This window comes from Lampetra planeri, chromosome 1 (genome assembly GCF_965212315.1).
Source record: "Lampetra planeri chromosome 1, kcLamPlan1.2.h2, whole genome shotgun sequence".
Taxonomy (NCBI): Eukaryota; Metazoa; Chordata; class Hyperoartia; order Petromyzontiformes; family Petromyzontidae; genus Lampetra; species Lampetra planeri.
In genome coordinates, this window is record NC_136107.1 from 33,947,223 (window position 1) to 33,966,789 (window position 19,567).

Consider the following 19,567-nt stretch of genomic DNA (forward strand, 5'->3'; position numbering starts at 1 on the left):
TAATATATGCACGTGATGCTAACGTATCAGCATTATCAATGAGAGGTGAAAACCCGGTATTCACACCTGAAAAGACGGATATTTGCCATCACACATGAAACAACACTTTATCACACTTTATGCTGCTAGTATTCTAGGACTTCCATTAAGGTACACACTCATTCATGAAAGCACATACATGTGCTACGAAGAAGGGCAATTGGCTTTAATTATGAACTCTTTAAATGTGTTGTAAAGTAGGGCAATTGCTCAAAATGTTTCCTGGTATATTTGTTTTATTTTAAAGCCGCAGCGTTATTAATGGATGCGAGTTCTGTAGAATACAGAACGCTAATGTGCACATTTCGCACCCAAGACAATGTCCAGGGGCATTGGCCTTGTGTGAATCTTGCAGGTGAGCTCTCCATTGTGGTTTTGGGTTGTACACCATCTTGTTTGGCATGATGTCCGACGTTTTGTGCCACACGCTCGGAGCGTCTTCAGGAACTGAATTCGTGCGGGCTGTTACCTCTTCTCATAGTCCACCCTTCAGCACAGTGTGGACCCACTGCACCTGGCACACAATGCTCCATGCTGGGGGACGCAGCGTTTCTTCTCTGTTGCAACATGACATCAAGACAACAACTGTGAGTCAAATGCCAGCACACACACAAGCTTGCCTTTGTGCCAAAAAAAACTTAAGTTTGGATATCTGATGTTGCAAGAATTGTTCCGCTGTGACTAGGATTGCCACGTGATATATTGTACGATTGTACGCTCCAATATAATTCTATTGGCCGATTTGCTAAATATTGTTACGTCTTGATGATTCTCGGTTACTCTTCTACACAGTCCCAGGAATTGGTTTGGATGTCACTTGCCACTGATGTCGGCCGTGACTAGGACCGTGTTCACAGAGGCACCCTGCCACCACTGTACCCCCATGTCCATGATAGCTCGGATTAAAGTGATGGAATATCTGATAACATAAAATCATAGCTGTCAACCCATACAGTTTTTCCGTATTCTTGTACAGGGAAATTGAGTTTTCAGGTCGAGACGGTGTACAGCCGTTTCAATACGGACATATTTTTTTTTCATAATCACCGTTTTTGGGTTTAGATCGCGTTATTTATAAATGTGTCGTAACCCTCCATTTGTTTGTGTTTCTCATCCCTTGTGATGGGACTTTGTAGGTTGAACGCTGAGATGTATAAGGGGCACGGGTCGACCAATACGTTCTGAATTGGTCTGTAACAAGATAGGCACTGATACTGGGTTGACAGATATGTAAAATGTCTTGTGAAAAAGTTACAGCAACCACATTTCAGCAGTGTATTCATGCATTAACCTTCTCGAGTTGTAAATCCACTGATGGATTTCCCACCTCAACTTGTTTTTACCTTACCAGAGAACACGCGCACACAAAGCTTTAGACTGACTCCTCAAACATTTTCGGTCAGCGATTGAGGATATCGATGATAATTATGACAACGATTATAATGATGCACTCAGTTGTCAAATGGAATTGTTATTGGGCCATTAAAAAAAAAGTTAAGTACCTCATTAAGTCAGCTAAAAATAACAACCTGATGCTGAAAATTCTCGACATACCTATAGAAGCCTCTTTGTCAAACCACTGCTGTATGAGTCCCCCCCCCTCGCAATGACCATACTTCACCAGCGCGCAATGCAGAACATAGAATGTAGGACAACAATTGTTTTTTTATGCAGGGCGCTGTGCTGCCCGCAATGCCTATTACACACGTGACCTGTGAGCATTTGGTGATGCCCGACCCATCCCAGCAATCTCCGGGCCCATTTCCAAACTCGTCTTCCGAGAGGAGGCGAATTCCCGCTGATTTGACCATAAACCCACTGCTAAGAGTGCTCAAATCCACGCGCACGTTGGACCAAAAAGCCGCTTCGCCCGTTGTGTGTCCCTGTGACAAAGAGAATAACCCACAAAAAAGGCGGTTGCCTGGAAATGCCAGAGATGGTGTTACCGGACAAGGGGAGGTGGGCGGTCGACAAAACTCGAAAGTTCGCATTGACGACGCATGACGCCTCCAATGTGGAGAGAGCCACAAGGTGCGGCTCAGACAGGTTCGGTTGCATTTCTCAAAGCACCTCTTTCGTGAGTGAGGTGCACATCAACGTGGCTTATTACTTACACCTGCCACGCGGGTTTTAACCCCCAGCACGCTGTTGCGGCTCCAAAATAACGACTGCTGTGTTGTGGCATGGGAGTAAAATAACGATATTCTTAGGTTTTTTTCATTAAAGTCACGTAGGTAAAAAATGTAAATTAATAAAAGTAAAATTAAATAAAAATCACGACGTTTCGGAGGCGGAAGCGCGTGTTGCCTCGGAAACGTCGTGATTTTTATTTTTATTTTATTTTACTTTTATTAATTTTAATTTTTACCTACGTGACTTTACCGGAAAAAAAACCTAAGAATATGAATCATTGCAGTCACGAAAGCTTCAAATCTAAAATAACGATGTCAAATCCCTTGTTCTACTGTGCTCTCTATGCTCCCTTGTGGATGCTTCCCACCTTCATCGACACACACACTGAGAAGCTTGTTGAAGAATGGTCAAATAGGCTGTGTAGGCTTTCGCGGGTTGGCTCTTTCGCTCTCCGAAATGTGTTTGGGTTGTCTGACGTTTTGCTCTCGAGTCTGATACCTCCTCTGGTTGCTGCTCCATCACGAGTCTTGGCCACCAGCCATGATCCATTCCAGTGGCGTGTACTGCCCAATCACACTTGCTTTTCGACGCAGCCAACGGGAACCTTTACGATTTTGCGTTTCTTTTTTGTTGCCTATAAAAGAACACGTTTATAGCCAGCATGTATTAACATTACGCGATGTGACAAATTGAGCAGAAACGTGGACGTTGACCAAAGGAAATGGAACGCTTGAAAGGCAGTGGCGACGAGGGAAGACGACTTTTGGTGAAGGATAAAAGGGCTTGTACTTGGTAGTTGCTCGCCACGTGGCCTGACGGTACGCGTGGGATGCCAGAGTACGAGGAGAAAACCCACTCGGCAAGCAGCGATGACATTCCAATCCTTTGCCGACAGGTCAGGCACTCACCAGGCTACTCCTGGCTCGCTCGCCTTGACGTGACGTTACCATTGCTGCCATACAAATGGAGGCAAAGCAAAGCTCTTTGCGGTGCTCCCCTGAGTGACATGCACCACCACGCCCTCATAGCCCTGGAGGTTTAGAGTTTCACGAGTGATCATTCCGGGGTGATTCACCAAGCCGGTTTTCCACAGTGCTGAACTTCAAATGTGACCCACCACGCCACAGACATATCCCTTCTAGGACCGCCTGTGCGTGCGCACGCGAAGTCCCTTTTCTCAATCCGCTGGTGGACGAGGGCCTCTCCTGAGGTGCGCGGGCCGTGGCGGTTATTTGATGATACTTCACCACGCCAGCCAGTTCGGCTTCGTGGAGGCGGGGGAGCGTTTCACGTTGAAATGTTTTTGCAAAGCTCTCCGCCCCTGCAGCTGCCTATGACAACCCGGCCACGCACGATGGTCGTCCCGTCTAAGCGCTATCCAGAGTCGTGCCTGCTTCGCTTCCGAATTTTTGCGAATTCTTGTTTTATCGGAGAGTCACATGCGCCAATTTGAACGCTGTCGTGAGCAACATTTCTCCGCGATATTGTTTCTGACCTGCGCCTGGCGTGGTACATCTGAGGCCGCCGGCCTACAATGTCTTAAACTCGCTAATTTAAAGAAAATAAAATTGCCACGCTCCTCTGTGCCCCTTGCGAACTAAGCTTCACACCACACCACGTCACCACACAGAATAATGTGGGAAAACAGGAACGGAGAAGCTGTTACTCCCCCACACACCTAACCGGGTAGCCTAAGAAGCATACCCCTCGAAAACTGTTGAAAAACAAAATAAAATCACAAAGCTTTCCAAATTCAAAGGCACAGCTGACATTTACGGCCCTTTGTCAATCCACTGCTGAATGAAGGACCCCTCCCCACGTCATGTCAGTCACAGGAGTAGTTTGAGTATTTTCAGCCGCGCTGGTCAACTCGAGTTTTGAGTTGGCGACGGGGGTCGGTAGCCAGGACAAGGTTCAGACTTCACTCACATCTGGCGGTCACCACGGCTGGGAATCGAACTCGGCTTGCTAAGTCCGTGGCACGGTGTGCGAACCACTGCCGTGTTTGTCGGTTTGGAGGAACGGCTGTTATATTAAAGGTGCGCAAAGAGGGCACTTTACCAGTGATGATGAGCCTAAAGGAGGGCGAAACTGGTCCCCAGAGTTTGTGTTCAATCAAAGGTTGGTTAACAGAAGTCTGAAATAACTGCGGCCTGGCGATTGAGTCATTGCGGTTGTGCCCATTTACATTGTTGGAAGGACAGAGGCAAGGGGGGATTTAATAAACTTACCCCTTTGTTTCAAATGCCATTCATAGATACCACACCACTAAAATAATATGGCTTTTATTATAGAAAATGCAACATTTTCTAAAGGCTGTACGCGTCACCCACCGACCTCGATGTACGCATTCAATCTTTTAACACTCCTCTGACGCACTTTGTGAAACGCAGCTGTCTGAGCTGGACAAAGTGTTTAGAAAGAAGTCAGAGGTTAGTCGACATCATTGGAGTTTCTATAAATGGATCACCCTGTACTTTATTTTTGCTGCCGGAGGGCAAGCAACGTATAAGTATACATATTACGAGTGTTTAATATGTTGCACACTGGAAATATAACAAATACGTATAAAAATGCGCAAACATTCCTTCACGCATTTTAAGCCCCATCTGATTAAAATGTGCGGAATGTGCATTCCGACAAAACCAGAGGCCTTGAGCCTTTTAGGAGCATACGGAAGGGAACTTGAATCCATCGTGTTCATTTTCGGAATAATTAGGCAGGTAAGAATCATTGAAAAATAAAATATTAATTATTATGTTCATAATTAATCTTCTTCCGCGGGTCACTTCCTTGATGTGGCAAAGAAGCTTGTGAGCCTTTACACCTCAGTGGCTGTACTGGGTAGGAGAACTGGTGCCAGTCAGGTACTAGTCATCGAGAGGAGGACCAACATGCTCTGCCTTCACTAACTCACACTCATTAGCGTGGTGAATTATCGTCGGCGACCGATATATCTAAGCCACGGCTCCCATTCCCCACCAGCCATGTGTCCGTAAGCCTGCGGTGTCGGCTGAGTCGGTGAAGGAGCTGGGAGCTTTTATAAACGTACTGGGCCTATATAGGGCCCTTACTTTGATTTGTTTAACGTTTTTTTTGTTTGGTTTACGTTTCATTCATAGCAGACAGCAGAAGGATCAATGCCTAAAATGCCACATGATACCCATTTATGTTTCTGTTGTTGTGTTGTGCACCACTGCCAATACAGTATCACTGCTTTATTTTTTATTTCACGAATAAATTGTGTGTGGCGTGTGTTTCGAAATAAGCGTGCATGCGGCCGCGTAGAGGGTTGCACAAACCATGGGATAGGTGAAGCCTTGGGACGCGGTACCACTCGTACTCTGGGTTGACTGAATTATTTGGGTATCACGTCCTCACTTTTGGAAAATGTCAATCTTAAATGTTGCATTGAAATAGCAGACAGCTACTTCTGAGTGTACTAATGTGTTACACAACACATTCAGTACGTTGGAAATAAATGCCATGTTCTTTTCAACATTTACAGAAATAGTTCTGGGAGTTTTATAACTTTTTAATTAATACGTGTTGAGGCTGTGTCCATTGTGTGTGTGTGTGGGTAGTCAAAACACAAACCTTGTTAAATATTGCAGCAATAAAGATAGTAATGATACACAGCCCAACACAATGGTGGATGAAAGGCACAGCTAAGTTTTTACGTTTCATAGGTTGTTTGACCATACTTCACCAGTGTGGGTGGGTGATCAGCGACCGCCCACGACAGGCTGAGATATCACTGGCCGCTGATGGGTTCAGATAGCACTGGCCATGAATCGATCTCTGGTCTCCAGATTCAGAGTGCAGTGCGTGACCCACTGCACCGCTACTGTCGTGATGGTGTTTGAACGCTGTCTGTGGTAGTGCACCGATGATGGCTGTATGCGGTATGATAAAGGTAGCGCCACAGTTATTATGGAATGAACACAATACTCGATGGACGCAGACAATTTTGTCAATCCACTTCTGTGGTAGGGCCTCCCCATGCCGTGCGGGTATTGGGCGGTTGTTTGACCAAACTTCACCACGCTGGTGACCAGTGCAGGTTGGTGAAAGTGGAGAACAATCTAGATTTGAAGTTTTCGTGACTGCAGGGATCCATACTCTTTGGTTCTTTCGGTAAAGTCACGTAGGTATGAAATAAAAAGTGGAGAACATCGAAGCGTAATATAACATTGGATTTGCGTTGCGATGCACAGATGTAGCGCAGGCCTGTGGCTTCCTACAACAACGTGGTTGTCACGCTAATCCAAGTATTGTCCACAAAATAATAATTTGGGTAATTGTGGAGAATATAACTAACAAGATTGATATGCAGATAACATGTCACATTCGTGAAAGGTTTCTGTGGGTTAGATCGCGAAAGAACCAAGAAGATGAATCCCTGCAGTCACGAAAGCTTTAAATCGAAATTTATAAATGTGTCGTTAAACCCGTAGAGAAAACCCACAACATCTACATGGGTTTACTCTCCACAACATTTACATGGGCTTACTCTCCAACACACCGATGTGCTGAATTAGTAACGAATTTGCATGCTTTGTTATTGTGAGAAGCTTAACAAATTGGCTGTGTCGGGTGGTGGCGGGTTTAATGACACATTCATATTTACGCAATATAATCCTAAAGAAACCTCTCTTATGGATAATTTTGGTCGCGAAAGCCTTTGTGTTAAAATGTCTCCTTCGAATATCTGCCTCCCCACAAAATGTACATATATATAGAAAAGTATTTCTTACATTACTCATTGGCCCGCGGCTTTCTAAAAGTGCATAATTTTTGCAGCACTTAACCAGGACTAACCATGCAAACTTTGGACCGGTTTTGACATACAGCGTCTCAGCGTCATGTTTTCTAGAATCTACACCGGTGCACTGCCAGACGTTATTGGCAAATACCACACCTTTAAGATATGGGTTTAATCAAATTTAGTGACGAAAGGGGGGGGGGGGGGGGGTTGAGAAATGTGACGTCACATCAAAATGCGCAACTTTAAATACATATAGACAACACGTTCTATTTAATTAAATATACTTTTTAATAAATGTTTTCTCCTACAACATCAGTGCAGCGCCAGATTAAATACGCACTACAATGACAATAGTTAAAAGTGATTTGAAGCATGTTTTTTTTTTTGGGGGGGGCAGAGCTTTGTGACGTCATATTTTAGGGGGGGGGGTTTGACTTTTTGTGGCGCCGTGACGACGTGGGGGGGGGGGTCAGAAGTCGTCCAAAATCGCGTGACGTCATTTATGGACGGCCCCTAAGTCCAACAGAAACGTGCCATTAAGTCCGATACAATGTACCTTTACTTCAACCCAAAACATGTACGATCATAGCTGTCTTTAGATTAAAATAATAAATCCGTGTAAAATATTACCCTCCAGCGATGTGCATGCAGTATGCAAATCCATTGCCACCCTGATTAATGTTGGAAGGTTTTTTTAACGTTTTGGATGAAACTTGTTTTTCCTGTCCACGAGCCTTGCCTAAACACTTGTTCAGACGGGGCTCCTCCCCCATGCTTGACGACCTCATCACCCACCCACCTTTATTTGTACCTTCAAGATCACCCATCGTCTCATTCAACGCCTGAACATACACGCCAAAGGTGTTTAAGTTCTCGGATCGCGCATTTCCAGACCTTCAACTCTTGCTCGGCGACAGGTAAGAATTCAATTTGTGTTGTGCCCCTTTGCGAGAGATTTATGTTGTTTGTATCTTGCTTTGGTGGGTTCGTATCGCGTTTCGGTGCGGAGTGGTGGCACGGCAGTTCAGCGCGTGCTGCCCTGTGAGCCCGGTACCCACCCACGGCTCACATCAGTGGCGAGTGATGTCAAGAACCAGGACTATTCCTGGGCCCCCCCAACTCCACCAAGCCGTACTTGAAAAGCGTTTTGAAGCATGGTAACAAAAAAACCCCTTTCATCCAGCAGTGGATGGAAAAGAGCCGTAAAATATTATTGTATTATTATTTTTAGTGTACTAAGCAGCGTAACAGGGATTTCCTTGAGCACGTCAAATTCGAAATGCAGCATTTTAGTTCATCAGCCGATGAGACCTTTTGGAACCAGCGTTTTCTGCCAGACGTGATGGGTTCAAGCACTATCTAGGGTCAATCTTCGCTTTTGAGACATGAAGAGATCCGGGCACATTAAGGGTGATTTAGTTATATGCATATATCTGTATACGTTTCACTGGATCCATCATAAACTTACCCTTAAGTCAGATACAACGTACCCTTCAATAAAAAAACGCGTACGATCATAGATGTATTGAAATTAAAATAAGAAATCCATGTAAGATCTAAATAACATATTGGACAATTATGTCTTACCCTCCAGCGATGTAAATGCAGTGCGAAAATCCAGCGTCATCCAGATTCATGTCTGAAGGGTTTGAACGTTTTGGATCCGACTTGTTTTTTCCTGTACCACGAGCTGTGACTAAACACTTATTCAGACGCTTCTGACTTGAAGCACCGCTGAACAGGAGAGAGACGTGGTCCAAGTAGCTGTGATGTAGCGGTGAGCGAACTGCCCTGTATTGAGCCTGGCGAGCTGAGTTCGATTTTCAGCCACGGCTAACACCAGCCATAAGATATATCCCGCACCTCTGATTAGGACGATTGGTTACGTACGGTGCGAAAGAAGTTCAACACACAGACATATCGATATTTGAGCCGGTCCTGGGTCACACACCTACTTCACCAACCCGCGCTAACCAGTGCGGTGAAGTATGGTCGAACTTTCTTCATCACAGCAGGGTCCTAAAGTAATATTGGCCAACTAGCGCGCGAGGTTTTTAACGATCGTGAACGAAACACACGCGAGTCAAAACCAGTGCAAGTGTAAGATGAGAACATAATAGTCTCTATTTCTGTCTAACAAAGGCAAAGACCCCCCAGTATAGTCGTAACAGGCTGTTGAGGGAAGGGAAGTGCTGTTTGCGGGCACCTTTGAAGGCCCGGAACTGCACACGAGGGGGTGGATGGCCGGCATAACGCCAGGCCGCCTTTTTCTCCCGAGTAACGATGATTACACATCGCAACATGTACTTATTTGAGGCTGAGTCGAACTAAAGGAGGCCCAGAGCCGACTCAGATAATCGTCACTGGTGATAGCCGAGAGCGGGAATCGCTGCACCACCACTCCCCGCTTCAGGCTCACGGTCACATATACAAACGCAAATCGAAGCTTTGGTGATGTATTTGCTATAGCCTTGTTCACACGTGTCGATTGCAGCAAATGATCTTGCTATTTAAAATTCAAGCACGTAGAGATTATGTATGAACATGTGTATTCATGTATTACGCTTGTTAACTCAGGAAATCCTTACGGAGTCTCTTGACTCATTTTTAAAATCCTTTATATTAAGTTCACTTGCTTGCTTGCTTGTGCGCTTACGACCGTGCAAATCTTTCGGTCGTTTTTTAACCCACTTCTCGTGATCCAATCGAGCTGACATTTTGCACACAGACTCATTGTACGTGACAATTTATTTTCGTGAAATTTTTTTTCCAAAATTTTACACTTTTTAGGATTTTTTTTTTATATTTAATTACCAATTTCTTAATGGTGGCAGGCAATCATCTGACCCATAGGTGGCAGCCATCTCAAGCCAGAGGACGAGAGGACTCTAGCCGCCACGCATATAAAGGATTTATAGTGAAAAACTTTGTTTTTACGGGTTATTTTTTTGCAGGGTCCCGCCACGTTTTTTTTTACAGTCGGAGCAATGATTACCGTGTCGATTTCAACTCGAATAATATTTCAGGTGATATTTGTCAAATGTGGACAGATTTTGATCGTGCCACTGGCACACAATGGCTAACTCTCGCGAACGACATCACTGGATCTTTAACTGCCACCCTGAAGCAGATGGCACGTTGTCTTGCTTTTACGATTATTCCACCTGCAGTATGGTCGAAGGTAAACCCCATGACCGACACAGTCTCAGGGAAGTCTTTCGTTCAGCAGTGGATTGACAAAATTGTCTCTCTACAGATACAAATGGTAGATCATCTTTAGGTTGCCCATTTAACTTCACTCTTGAACATTTTAGTGCACATGTTGTTATAATGGCCCAATAAAAAAAAATCCGACAAATTAGAGGTGACTTGGTGTGTCGAAATCACCATCGTCATGATCATCAGCCCTTCCCGAAAGTTACTTTACGATGTTCCTGTAACGCGTCGTGCGAGTAGCTGTCCAATGACAAAAGGTCGAGGAGCTACAGCCCTGGTTGAGAAACTCAACGAATCGTTGTGCGCGAGCAGTTCGTGTGGACCTATTTGCGTCTAAACGGCACAGCAGTTGATGTGGCCAGAGCCACACCCTGCATCCTTTGTCCCCCACAGCGCAAACGAAAGAAGCACTACCGCATTTGAGGCTAAGTCGACCCATGATAGTTGTCGTCCGCCATGATTGTCCCACCGTAATAAGCACAGATGTTAGCACACGAGGCTATGAACCTGACAATCTGAGTTAAATTCCCGGCCATGGACAACGTCAGTGGGGAGCTTTTTCTTTTAATCCAGTCGAACCTGTCCTGCCATGTTCCTCCCCCCCCCTTCACCAACCTGCATTGACCAGCGCGGTGAAGTATGGTCAGACAACCGACATGACCGACGTACCGGGGGGGGGGGGGAGGGGCTTCGTCCAGCAGTGGATTGACTTCGGGTTGTCAATTTGAGTTGTAATTATCAGAACGAATAGAACCCAAGTCGTAGCTGGGCTCAGGAAATCTGGGCTCAGGAAATCTGGGCTTTCCAAAGCACTGCGCCACTTTTGCAAAGGGATAAGGGGTTAGGGGGACGTTGGAACTGACTCGAGAATGAAACACATACTTGGTGCTGCTGCTGCTGCGTCCGCAGTGATGCACAAGCACAATCGACGAATAAAACTCAACACATTTGCCAATAACACTGTTGCCTTAACAGTAAACATATATAACATATATATGGTAACATTTCGGGCGAAGGGGCTTTCTTCATGGGCCATTTTCCGAAACATACCCTATTTTTTTTCCCTTTTTGAGGCCAAGGTGGTATATAGACCGATGTATTGAGTCGTTTTCCCCATCGATAGTGGAGTGAATTGTGTGTGATCGCATTGAACTCACACCTTCGCACGTACCTGTAGCGTGACCTCGTTCAGAACACAGCAGGGTGGGGCACACTACACGGTTAACATAAAGGCAGGGGAGTTGTCAACGTTCGTGCCTTTTGTGACATCTACCCCAGGGTTTAGCCCCCGTGAATGTGAGAAAAAGCTGCGGTCACCGTGTGAGTGAACAATCATTATTACTTTGTTAACTGTTGTGAGGGGGGGGGGGCTGAGCCTTCAATAGGAGCGCTGTGGTACAATCAAAGTGGACTGCGAAGGAATCACCGATCTTGCTGATATTAGCCAATCAAATGAAGGGGACACGTGTCGCATCATTACTGGATCCATGGATTGATTGGCAATGAATCGACGCGGCGATTAACTCGTAAATAACGATTAACAGCGTCGCAGTGGCGAGATGTTATCTACCTCGCGTGGTGTGCAGGAAGTCGTAGGTTCGATCCCGAACCCTGATCCCTGTATATTTGAAAATCACATGCTCTCCTCTCCCCGTGGCCGCGTGGATTTTTCTCCAGGTCCTCCGGTTTTCCCCTCCACGTTTAGGAACATGCATTTCGAGCGATTTGGTTGCTATCAATTTTCACACGATACGCCGCTCCCTTGAGCTATCATTTGTGGTCAGGTCGCTTTTGAAAAAGCTATATAGCTCAGGGGGCCTCAACTAGTTTTAGTTTAGGAGGGTGGAAGGGGCAGTGTTCAGCACCCCTCCAGCCCCCCCCCCCCTTCAACGCCCTCCCCCCCACCAATACAACTAGACTAAGATAATGGGAAAATGAAGTGAATAATGAGTGGTGGGAGCTAAATCATACACAGGGTGATGCCAAAAAACAAAAGGTGCAGCCCTACTATGTCTCGCTCGCATCACTGCTGGCGGAAAGGCCTCTGCTAAAGGGAGCTCTTGAGAACCCCTTACAAGGGGCTGTTTAGCCTTCTCATCCATGTTGTCTTGCCGTCTTGGAAGAGATCAACCCTATTGAATTCAAACCAACCCGTGCATGCAGTGCCAGATTATCCTAGTAGCAAAAGTAGCATATGTTACGGGCCGCGCACTTTCAAGAGCCCCGCGCTAAATGCTTTCAAGCTATCAATTCCGGTGCAGTGATTCTGCACTTTCTCTATTACTATAGTACGATACTGCCTTCAACTTTTATGAACGACTGGGTGTTTTAGGTTAGCGATTTGTCGTATTATCTGGCTGTATAGCAAATGAAAAAAATACAGATACTTTACTATGCAAGTAAAAAATGTATGTGTTTCAATATTTACGTGTTTTTATTTTATTTAGGGCCCCTTTATAACATATGCTAGAGGCCCCGTACAATCCTCATCCGGCACTGCGTGTATGGGGTTAAATAAAGAGACTCTGCAATGAATAGCTGATGGTGTGAAGTCCAAATTTGCACCAATGTCTAAATCGTCGCCGATTATAAACATTTATTGCCGTTTTAAGCCAGTGTTATGAACGAATGTGGTGAGTTTTTGAATAGCTGATGGTGTGAACCAGTGGCGGCTGGTGATATTTATTTTTGGGGGGGCGCATTTTTTTTATTTTATTGAGGGGGGCAAATAAATATAAATCAGTACCAAAAACCATTTTGACTACTTGAATATAAATTTTGATGATCTTTATTTACATTTCAGACCAAAAGAAGTACCAAAAAGCATGTTTCCTACTTGAACATAAATGTTTCTCTTTTATATACATTTCAGACCAAAGTACCAAAAAGCATGTTTCCTACTTGAACATAAATGTTTCTCTTTTATATACATTTCAGACCAAAGTACCAAAAAGCATGTTTCCTACTTGAACATAAAAACGTTAGTTTCATGCTATTATCAATATGGCTGCGGCTACTTTCATGACGTTTGCATTTGTCAGAGAGATGTTTGAGGTCTCTTACCCCCGTCGTTGTCCACACAACTTCAGTGCCGACACTACGCTCTGGCCCAGAGCGTAAATTTGAATGACAGGTGACGAGAACCAATCAGATTGGATAAAATAACATGTATCCAATTCTGATTGGCCAGGGACGCAACGACTTGCGCCCCGAGGAGAATCTTTAAGAAACCAATTAGAGACCAGCTTCAGGTCACATGCTGTCCGAAATTTTAAAGTCTCACATAGACATCCATTTGTCCGGCGCCCCGCATGAAACACATTGAAAAACATAGAAAATAGTTGACCGATTAAAGCCAGTTTTTATTAAATGCTGATGCTTTTCTTACTACCAGCCGGCACATCGTATGAAAAAAATATTTTATTTATGTATTTTTATATAATTTTTGTATATGTATATTCTTGAATCGTGATGGGGGCGGCGCCCCTGCGCCCTCTATTGACGAGCCGCCACTGGTGTGAACTCTTCTTCTTCATAGGAAACCCGTGCAGCTGTAGCGATGGGTGGAACCTGTCGAGTGGCGCTGCTGGCGGCGCTGGGATTTGCTCTGGCATTCATTCAAGGTGGGTGAAGTCACCTCGCAACCCTGTCAACCGTCACTAACGTTTCGCCTTTGGCTCCAATGAAGCCCCGACAGCATCACGGGCCCAAGGCAATCGCACTGGCTGCTTAAAGACGTTTATAATATCCTCGTTGTTGATACCTCGGGACATAGCAATCTGTTTGTTGTCTTCTTTGAAAAGCACCGTATTTAAAATCGGTGGGTGGTGGCACAAATACTCGTGCTGAAACTGACATGGCTTCTGAGATCTGGCGTTGAGCCATTGGTGCTCATCTCCTGTTTACAACCCCCAAACCAGTAGTGGGAATTCCACAGTTTTTTGGCCGGGGCAGGGGGGGGGTCTGTACAGACAACTACTGTTGACTTGTCCACAAAGTGGTACTTAATTTATCGACCCCGGATAGATGCTGGGCTGGCAGAGTAACCCCACCACCAACCAAAATTTGAACTCTCAACCTTCCACTCGCTCTATCTACCACCCAGCCACTTGGCTGCATCGAGGGTCATGTGGTTCTACAACGCACTGTGTGTTTGAAGCCATGAAGTGTCACAAGTCGTCCTCGTTAGACCTGAAAGATTGAAGTCAATAAGTGGATTAAAGGAGCATAGTTTTCCATTGGAGCTTTAAAAATCTACTTCCTTAATTTATTGAAGGGGTGAGACCCCAGATGCTAGTAACTCAAGCATGGCTTTTGTCTGTCGTCAGAATGACGGTAAAGATAAAGGTGCAGACCTGAAACTGCAATGCTCACACCACTGCTGGCGTAAGAGCTCTAAAAAGCCCCTCTTGTGGGAGCTTTGGTCTATTCTTCCATTCTGGCTAGATGCCAATGGACTAACTGCGGTGTCCCCTTTCATCCTCCTGGGCGGACAGAGGCGGAGGGGAGTTTCAGAATCCTGTGCCATTGTTTCAGCTGCCACTCCGGGATATCGAGTCGAACTGGCGACCTCAATTCCAGCGTTCTAACCATACCACCACTGTGACAGCATCTTCAGAATACGTCACCACAAACACCCTTGGCTGCTCCAGATGATGAAGTAAAGCATTAACCATTTTTTTTTCTTTGCATTTCTAGGTTCACAGCATGCGGCTGGTCAGGTAAATATTTGCTTTATTTTATGCATGCTTCAAATTCATGGACACTCGCATTTTTACAATTCATTTTTTTTCATTTAAAAACCATTGGCAAAAAAAGTGACTGTCATGCCAAAGACAATCTTGTCAAAAATCTTGACAATAGTTTGAATTCGGTACCTGTTCCTAGGAATGTACTGGCTGTCCAAACACACATCACACCTTATTCATAGATTCTAGGCATCGGTTTTCACTGCGTGGTTGAAAAGTATGCAGCAAATTTCTTTGTAAACTTACGTTTTTTTTTTACTGAAGGGCTTTAGTGATCTTTGACATCGCGCAGCCGAAGCAGTCATAACTATCGCAGGCGACATGCCAGTCATCTGCGTCTTTCAAATGGCGTTAGGAAAAAGCAGCAGCGCAACAATTGCATTGCTTATGTTGAGAAAATAAGAATAGGCTTTCTGGCAAATAAGAATAGGTTTCGTCTATGTTCAAACACCAAATATATACCCTTTGCAAGGCATCAAGTCCGCATGAACCACACACACTTGTGGCAAAACATACAAAAGAACATGCTCTGATAACATATGCATTGTATTTGAAACTGATTAGCTTACACCAGAGACAGCATTTGTCATGGCATTGTCTCACCAGTGTTAGACCGGAGAACGCCTAAAGGCGAACAGTGCAAAGTCAATGCAAGTAGCAGTTATTTTCTCATCATTCTGATGCTGCCAAAAATGCCCAATAGATATTGCTAACGTGAGCCATTCCACAGCATCCGGGGTAGAGGCTGAGTTGAATCGACTTGCTCCGCCAGCACAACGCTTGTTGTCTTCTTGGTTCTTTCGGTAAAGTCACGTAGAAGGGAAATAATAAAATAATAAAAATATAAAACATAATAAAATACAATTCTCACGACGTTTCGGCCACAACGCAAGCAGCCGTCCTCAGGTGAAGAACAGGTCTGTCGGAAAGACAGCGTCTGAATGAGTCATTCAGACGCGTTAAATTTTTTATGTACGTGGGGAGTGGTAGTGTAGCGGTCAGCACGCTGCACTACGAACCCTGTGGCACAAGTTCGATTCCCGCTTACGGCCAATACCAGTGACGATTATTTTAACCGGTCCTGGGCCTCCCCTAGGTTGACTCTTGTCTAGAAATAGTACCTGGTGCGATGTGTAAACATCGCCAATAGAGAGACAAAGGCGGCTGGGCATGGTTGCTGGCCACCCACCCCATCGGGTGTCGTTCTGGCCTTCATAGGTGCTCGCTAAGAGGACTTTTCCTAACAGTTTGTAAAGACTATATGGGGGCGTTTTCTCTTTTTGTACTTGTATGTGATTTTATCACCCTAACCCAAGCTCTATTCTTGTTTTTTGTTGATGGATGATACAATGTTTAAAGGACACCCTGGGGTATTTTTTAAGCACCTAACTATTTGCTGGTGAACTTGATAACATTTCACAAATGTGCGTACTTACGCCCACGGTATTTGCATTGCACGGTGTTCGAGTGACAGTTTTTCAAAGATTTGGCAAATTGTATTCAAAGATTTACATTAACACCGAGATACAACAGCGCACACGACAAAAAATGCAATAACAAAAAACATCACCTTTGCCGAGCACATTCAAAGCAGTCGGTGACAAACATCACCATCATAGCTGCAATTGATACGAGTTTAACGCGTTTTATTAACGTGGAAAAGTATTTTTTTCAATAAAATCTTGTGAATATTCGATGATGGGAGGGAATTGGTTCTTTCGGTAAAGTCACGTCGGTAAAAAGAAATACAAATAAAAAATACAAATAACAGATACAAAAATAAATACATTTAAATCACGACGTTTCGGGTGCTAAACAAACGTCCGTCATCAGGTGAATGGAAGAGTGAGGTCACCCGCATTGTACGCATGTCGGACTTTCTCACCGTACGTTGCCAGTTGTGCTAATCTGAGGTGCGGGCGGAGGAGAAGAAACTTAAACGCAAAACAAAAAGCACGTTTCACAGAAATGGTGCCTTGCTCCAGTGTGGTGGTTGAACGCGGTGTGGGGGGGTCAGATGATAGAGTCGATGGCCATCGGACTGAGTCTGCGTGGGCGGTGGAGTCCACGAGGATGGACAGGATGGCCAGGTCGTCATGCTTCTGGTCGTGGTTGCAGCGATCGAAGCGTGGATATGAATTGGTGATTGAATCGGCTGCGCCAGTGCTGACGTTTCATTTCATTTGTGATGGGACGGATAGTTATGACAAAAAGTGTGACTTTTGAATGTTTCTTTTACATTGTTGTTATTATTGACATCTAATTTTGCATTGTCTTTGTTCGTATTGCAGAGTTTGGAAGGTATGTGATTTGCTTTTTTTATGTGATAAAACGCAGTCCACACATATCGATATGCATGTCCTAAACACGTTTAAACGAAATGGCTAGTCAAATTTCGATTTAAAGCTTTCGTGACTGCAGGGATTCATCTTATTGGTTCTTTCGGTAAAGTCACGTAGAAGGGAAATAATTAAATAATAAAAATCTAACATAATTAAATATTATGTTTTATAATAAAATAATAAAAATCAAACATTATAAAAGAGAATGTTTTATTTTTATTATTTAATTATTTCCCTTCTACGTGACTTTACCGAAAGAACCAAGAAGATGAAATGGCTAGTCATTTGGGTCAGCATCTGGACATTTTAAATCTCAGCCAATCTCTATCGACACATCTCTCGGTGCCGTTCTATGTTTCTCTGCGGTAACCTCTTCTTCCATCGACCAATTATTTGTACTCCACACACATTTGCCTACTAATTTCTCATGTTGGGCCAACAACGTTGATCCAACAACGTTGATCCAATGGCTTCAATGACATGCTAATGTTTGCCCAACTTTACATGTTGACTGGGAAGGTTGGTTCTGGCCTCCCTAGTACATCGTTGTGTAATCCTCCTGCGTGGGATGTCGTGATTGTGCCGTTCAGCCCCCCCCCCCTCCAATGGGCGTTCCGCTTGTGCCACCTCTTGTTTGGCACGATGTCGTTGTGTTTTTTTATTTGTTACACGGATGATCCCGTTCAGCCAGTTTCCCCGGCTATTTGACACGGGAGATCTGCGTTGCGAGTCACAAATAAGATGATAATGCGAGCAAGAGGCGACATGAAGTGAGGTGCACGTACGCTCTATAGTTTAGTCTATCAGTGACACAAACATGTGCGATGTTCTCCTCCACATGCTGGGAGCTTGATTCACATAGTCAAGTTCAACAACAACAACAACAAAAATCTCCCAGAACGTGGAGCGAAACTGATTTAATCGTAGGCACTGAGAGCCTCTGATGTTGGCTTGCCAATGCTGTTGAAGTTTCTTTGTCGTGGTGTTTTTAGTTTTGTTGCGTTCAGACATTTTGAAAAATTTAATAGTTACCCTACAAAGTGTCCTTCATGTAATGTGTTCCATCATAGAGTTTTTTGGGTTCAATAGCGTAAATATAAATGCGTCGTTAACCTGACACCACCCTACACAGACATTTAGTAAGGTTTGTCACGTGAACAAACATGCCAATTTGTTACAAGTTCAGCACTAACCGCTTGTGTGTTGGAAAATAAACCCACGACATTTACAATTCGAGTACGACGTTTCGCCAGTAATTACAACGAGCATCATCAGGCCACAGCTGTGTCGGGTGGTGGCGGGTTTAACGACACATTGATATATTCACGCAATCTAACCCAAAGACCTATATTATGGATAACATTGCTCGCGAAAGCTCACTGCGTGTTAAAGTGACGTGTTAAAGTGACGTGTTGCCCTTGCCTTTTCCTATTCTCTCAAACAGTTGTCAACTGTACAGGCAGAAATGTGTAAGTGCTTTTTTTTTACCATTCAAGACATGCATGAACACACGTTTTTTTGTTATATTTACAAATACGACGTGCTAATTGCGATGCCGATGCCAGCGACGGTAATCGGTTTCAATGTTAACATTTGTTGTTGTCGCCGTGTGTGTCTATATGTGTTTATAAAGGACTGTGCTGGGCAATGCGTTGTTGGCCGTAAATATCACCGCCGCACAGCTGGAAAATTTCACAGCAGAAGAGTTCGCCTGCTTGAACGTAAGTCCCCGGTGTTGTATTCGGAGAAGGTAAAAGGTGCAGCCACCGTAGTTGCTTATACTCGGCGGCAACTGCTGGCAGAAGGGCCTCCACGAGAGGGAGCTCGAGAGAAGCCCCTCTTCATGAGAGGGCTTTAGGCCTACTCTTCCACGATGGCCAGACACCTCGGGAGAGGTGGGAGTAAATTTCAATTTAAAGCTTTCGTGACTGCAGGGATTCATCTTCTTGGTTCTTTCGGTAAAGTCACGTAGAAGGGAGCTTGTTGAAGGATCTCAAAGTTAACTTTGAGAAAGTCACGTAGAAGGGAGCTTGTTGAAGGATCTCAAAGTTAACCGAAATAACCAAGAAGAGGTGGGAGTAAACTGCACCTTACCCTACCTAACCCCCACCACACGCAAACTGTCAATCGACTAGGCTGGGGCGTACACATATATACTGCTGCGTGTACACAATTTAATGATATTCTACTTGTACGTCCATCTACGATGTATGCAAACAAAAACTTGATATTGTTTTTAAACTCGAATTCCAGTGGTGTACAAAACACACGCAAAACAATGCCATCACATTCTTCAATAGCATTGCCCTAAAGAAGAACAT

The 19,567-nt window shown here is 44.5% G+C and overlaps 1 protein-coding gene and 1 long non-coding RNA gene across 2 annotated transcripts in view; both read left to right on the forward strand.

Annotated features, from left to right (window-relative positions):
* The first annotated feature begins 7,740 nt into the window (after window positions 1–7,740).
* On the forward strand, window positions 7,741–14,928 carry LOC144721572 (uncharacterized). The gene is made up of 3 exons (XR_013585926.1): window positions 7,741–7,857; window positions 13,695–13,779; window positions 14,855–14,928. It is a non-coding gene; the product is annotated as an uncharacterized LOC144721572 (long non-coding RNA).
* Window positions 14,929–16,772: 1,844 nt separating this feature from the next.
* The window catches only part of LOC144717597 (uncharacterized), a 47,711-nt gene continuing 44,916 nt past the window's right edge, over window positions 16,773–19,567 (forward strand). Inside the window, exons 1-4 of the mRNA XM_078593130.1 lie at window positions 16,773–16,790; window positions 17,196–17,205; window positions 18,691–18,715; window positions 18,880–18,967. Coding sequence (XP_078449256.1) covers window positions 16,773–16,790; window positions 17,196–17,205; window positions 18,691–18,715; window positions 18,880–18,967 — 141 coding nt within the window. The remainder of the gene's footprint in view (window positions 16,791–17,195; window positions 17,206–18,690; window positions 18,716–18,879; window positions 18,968–19,567) is intronic.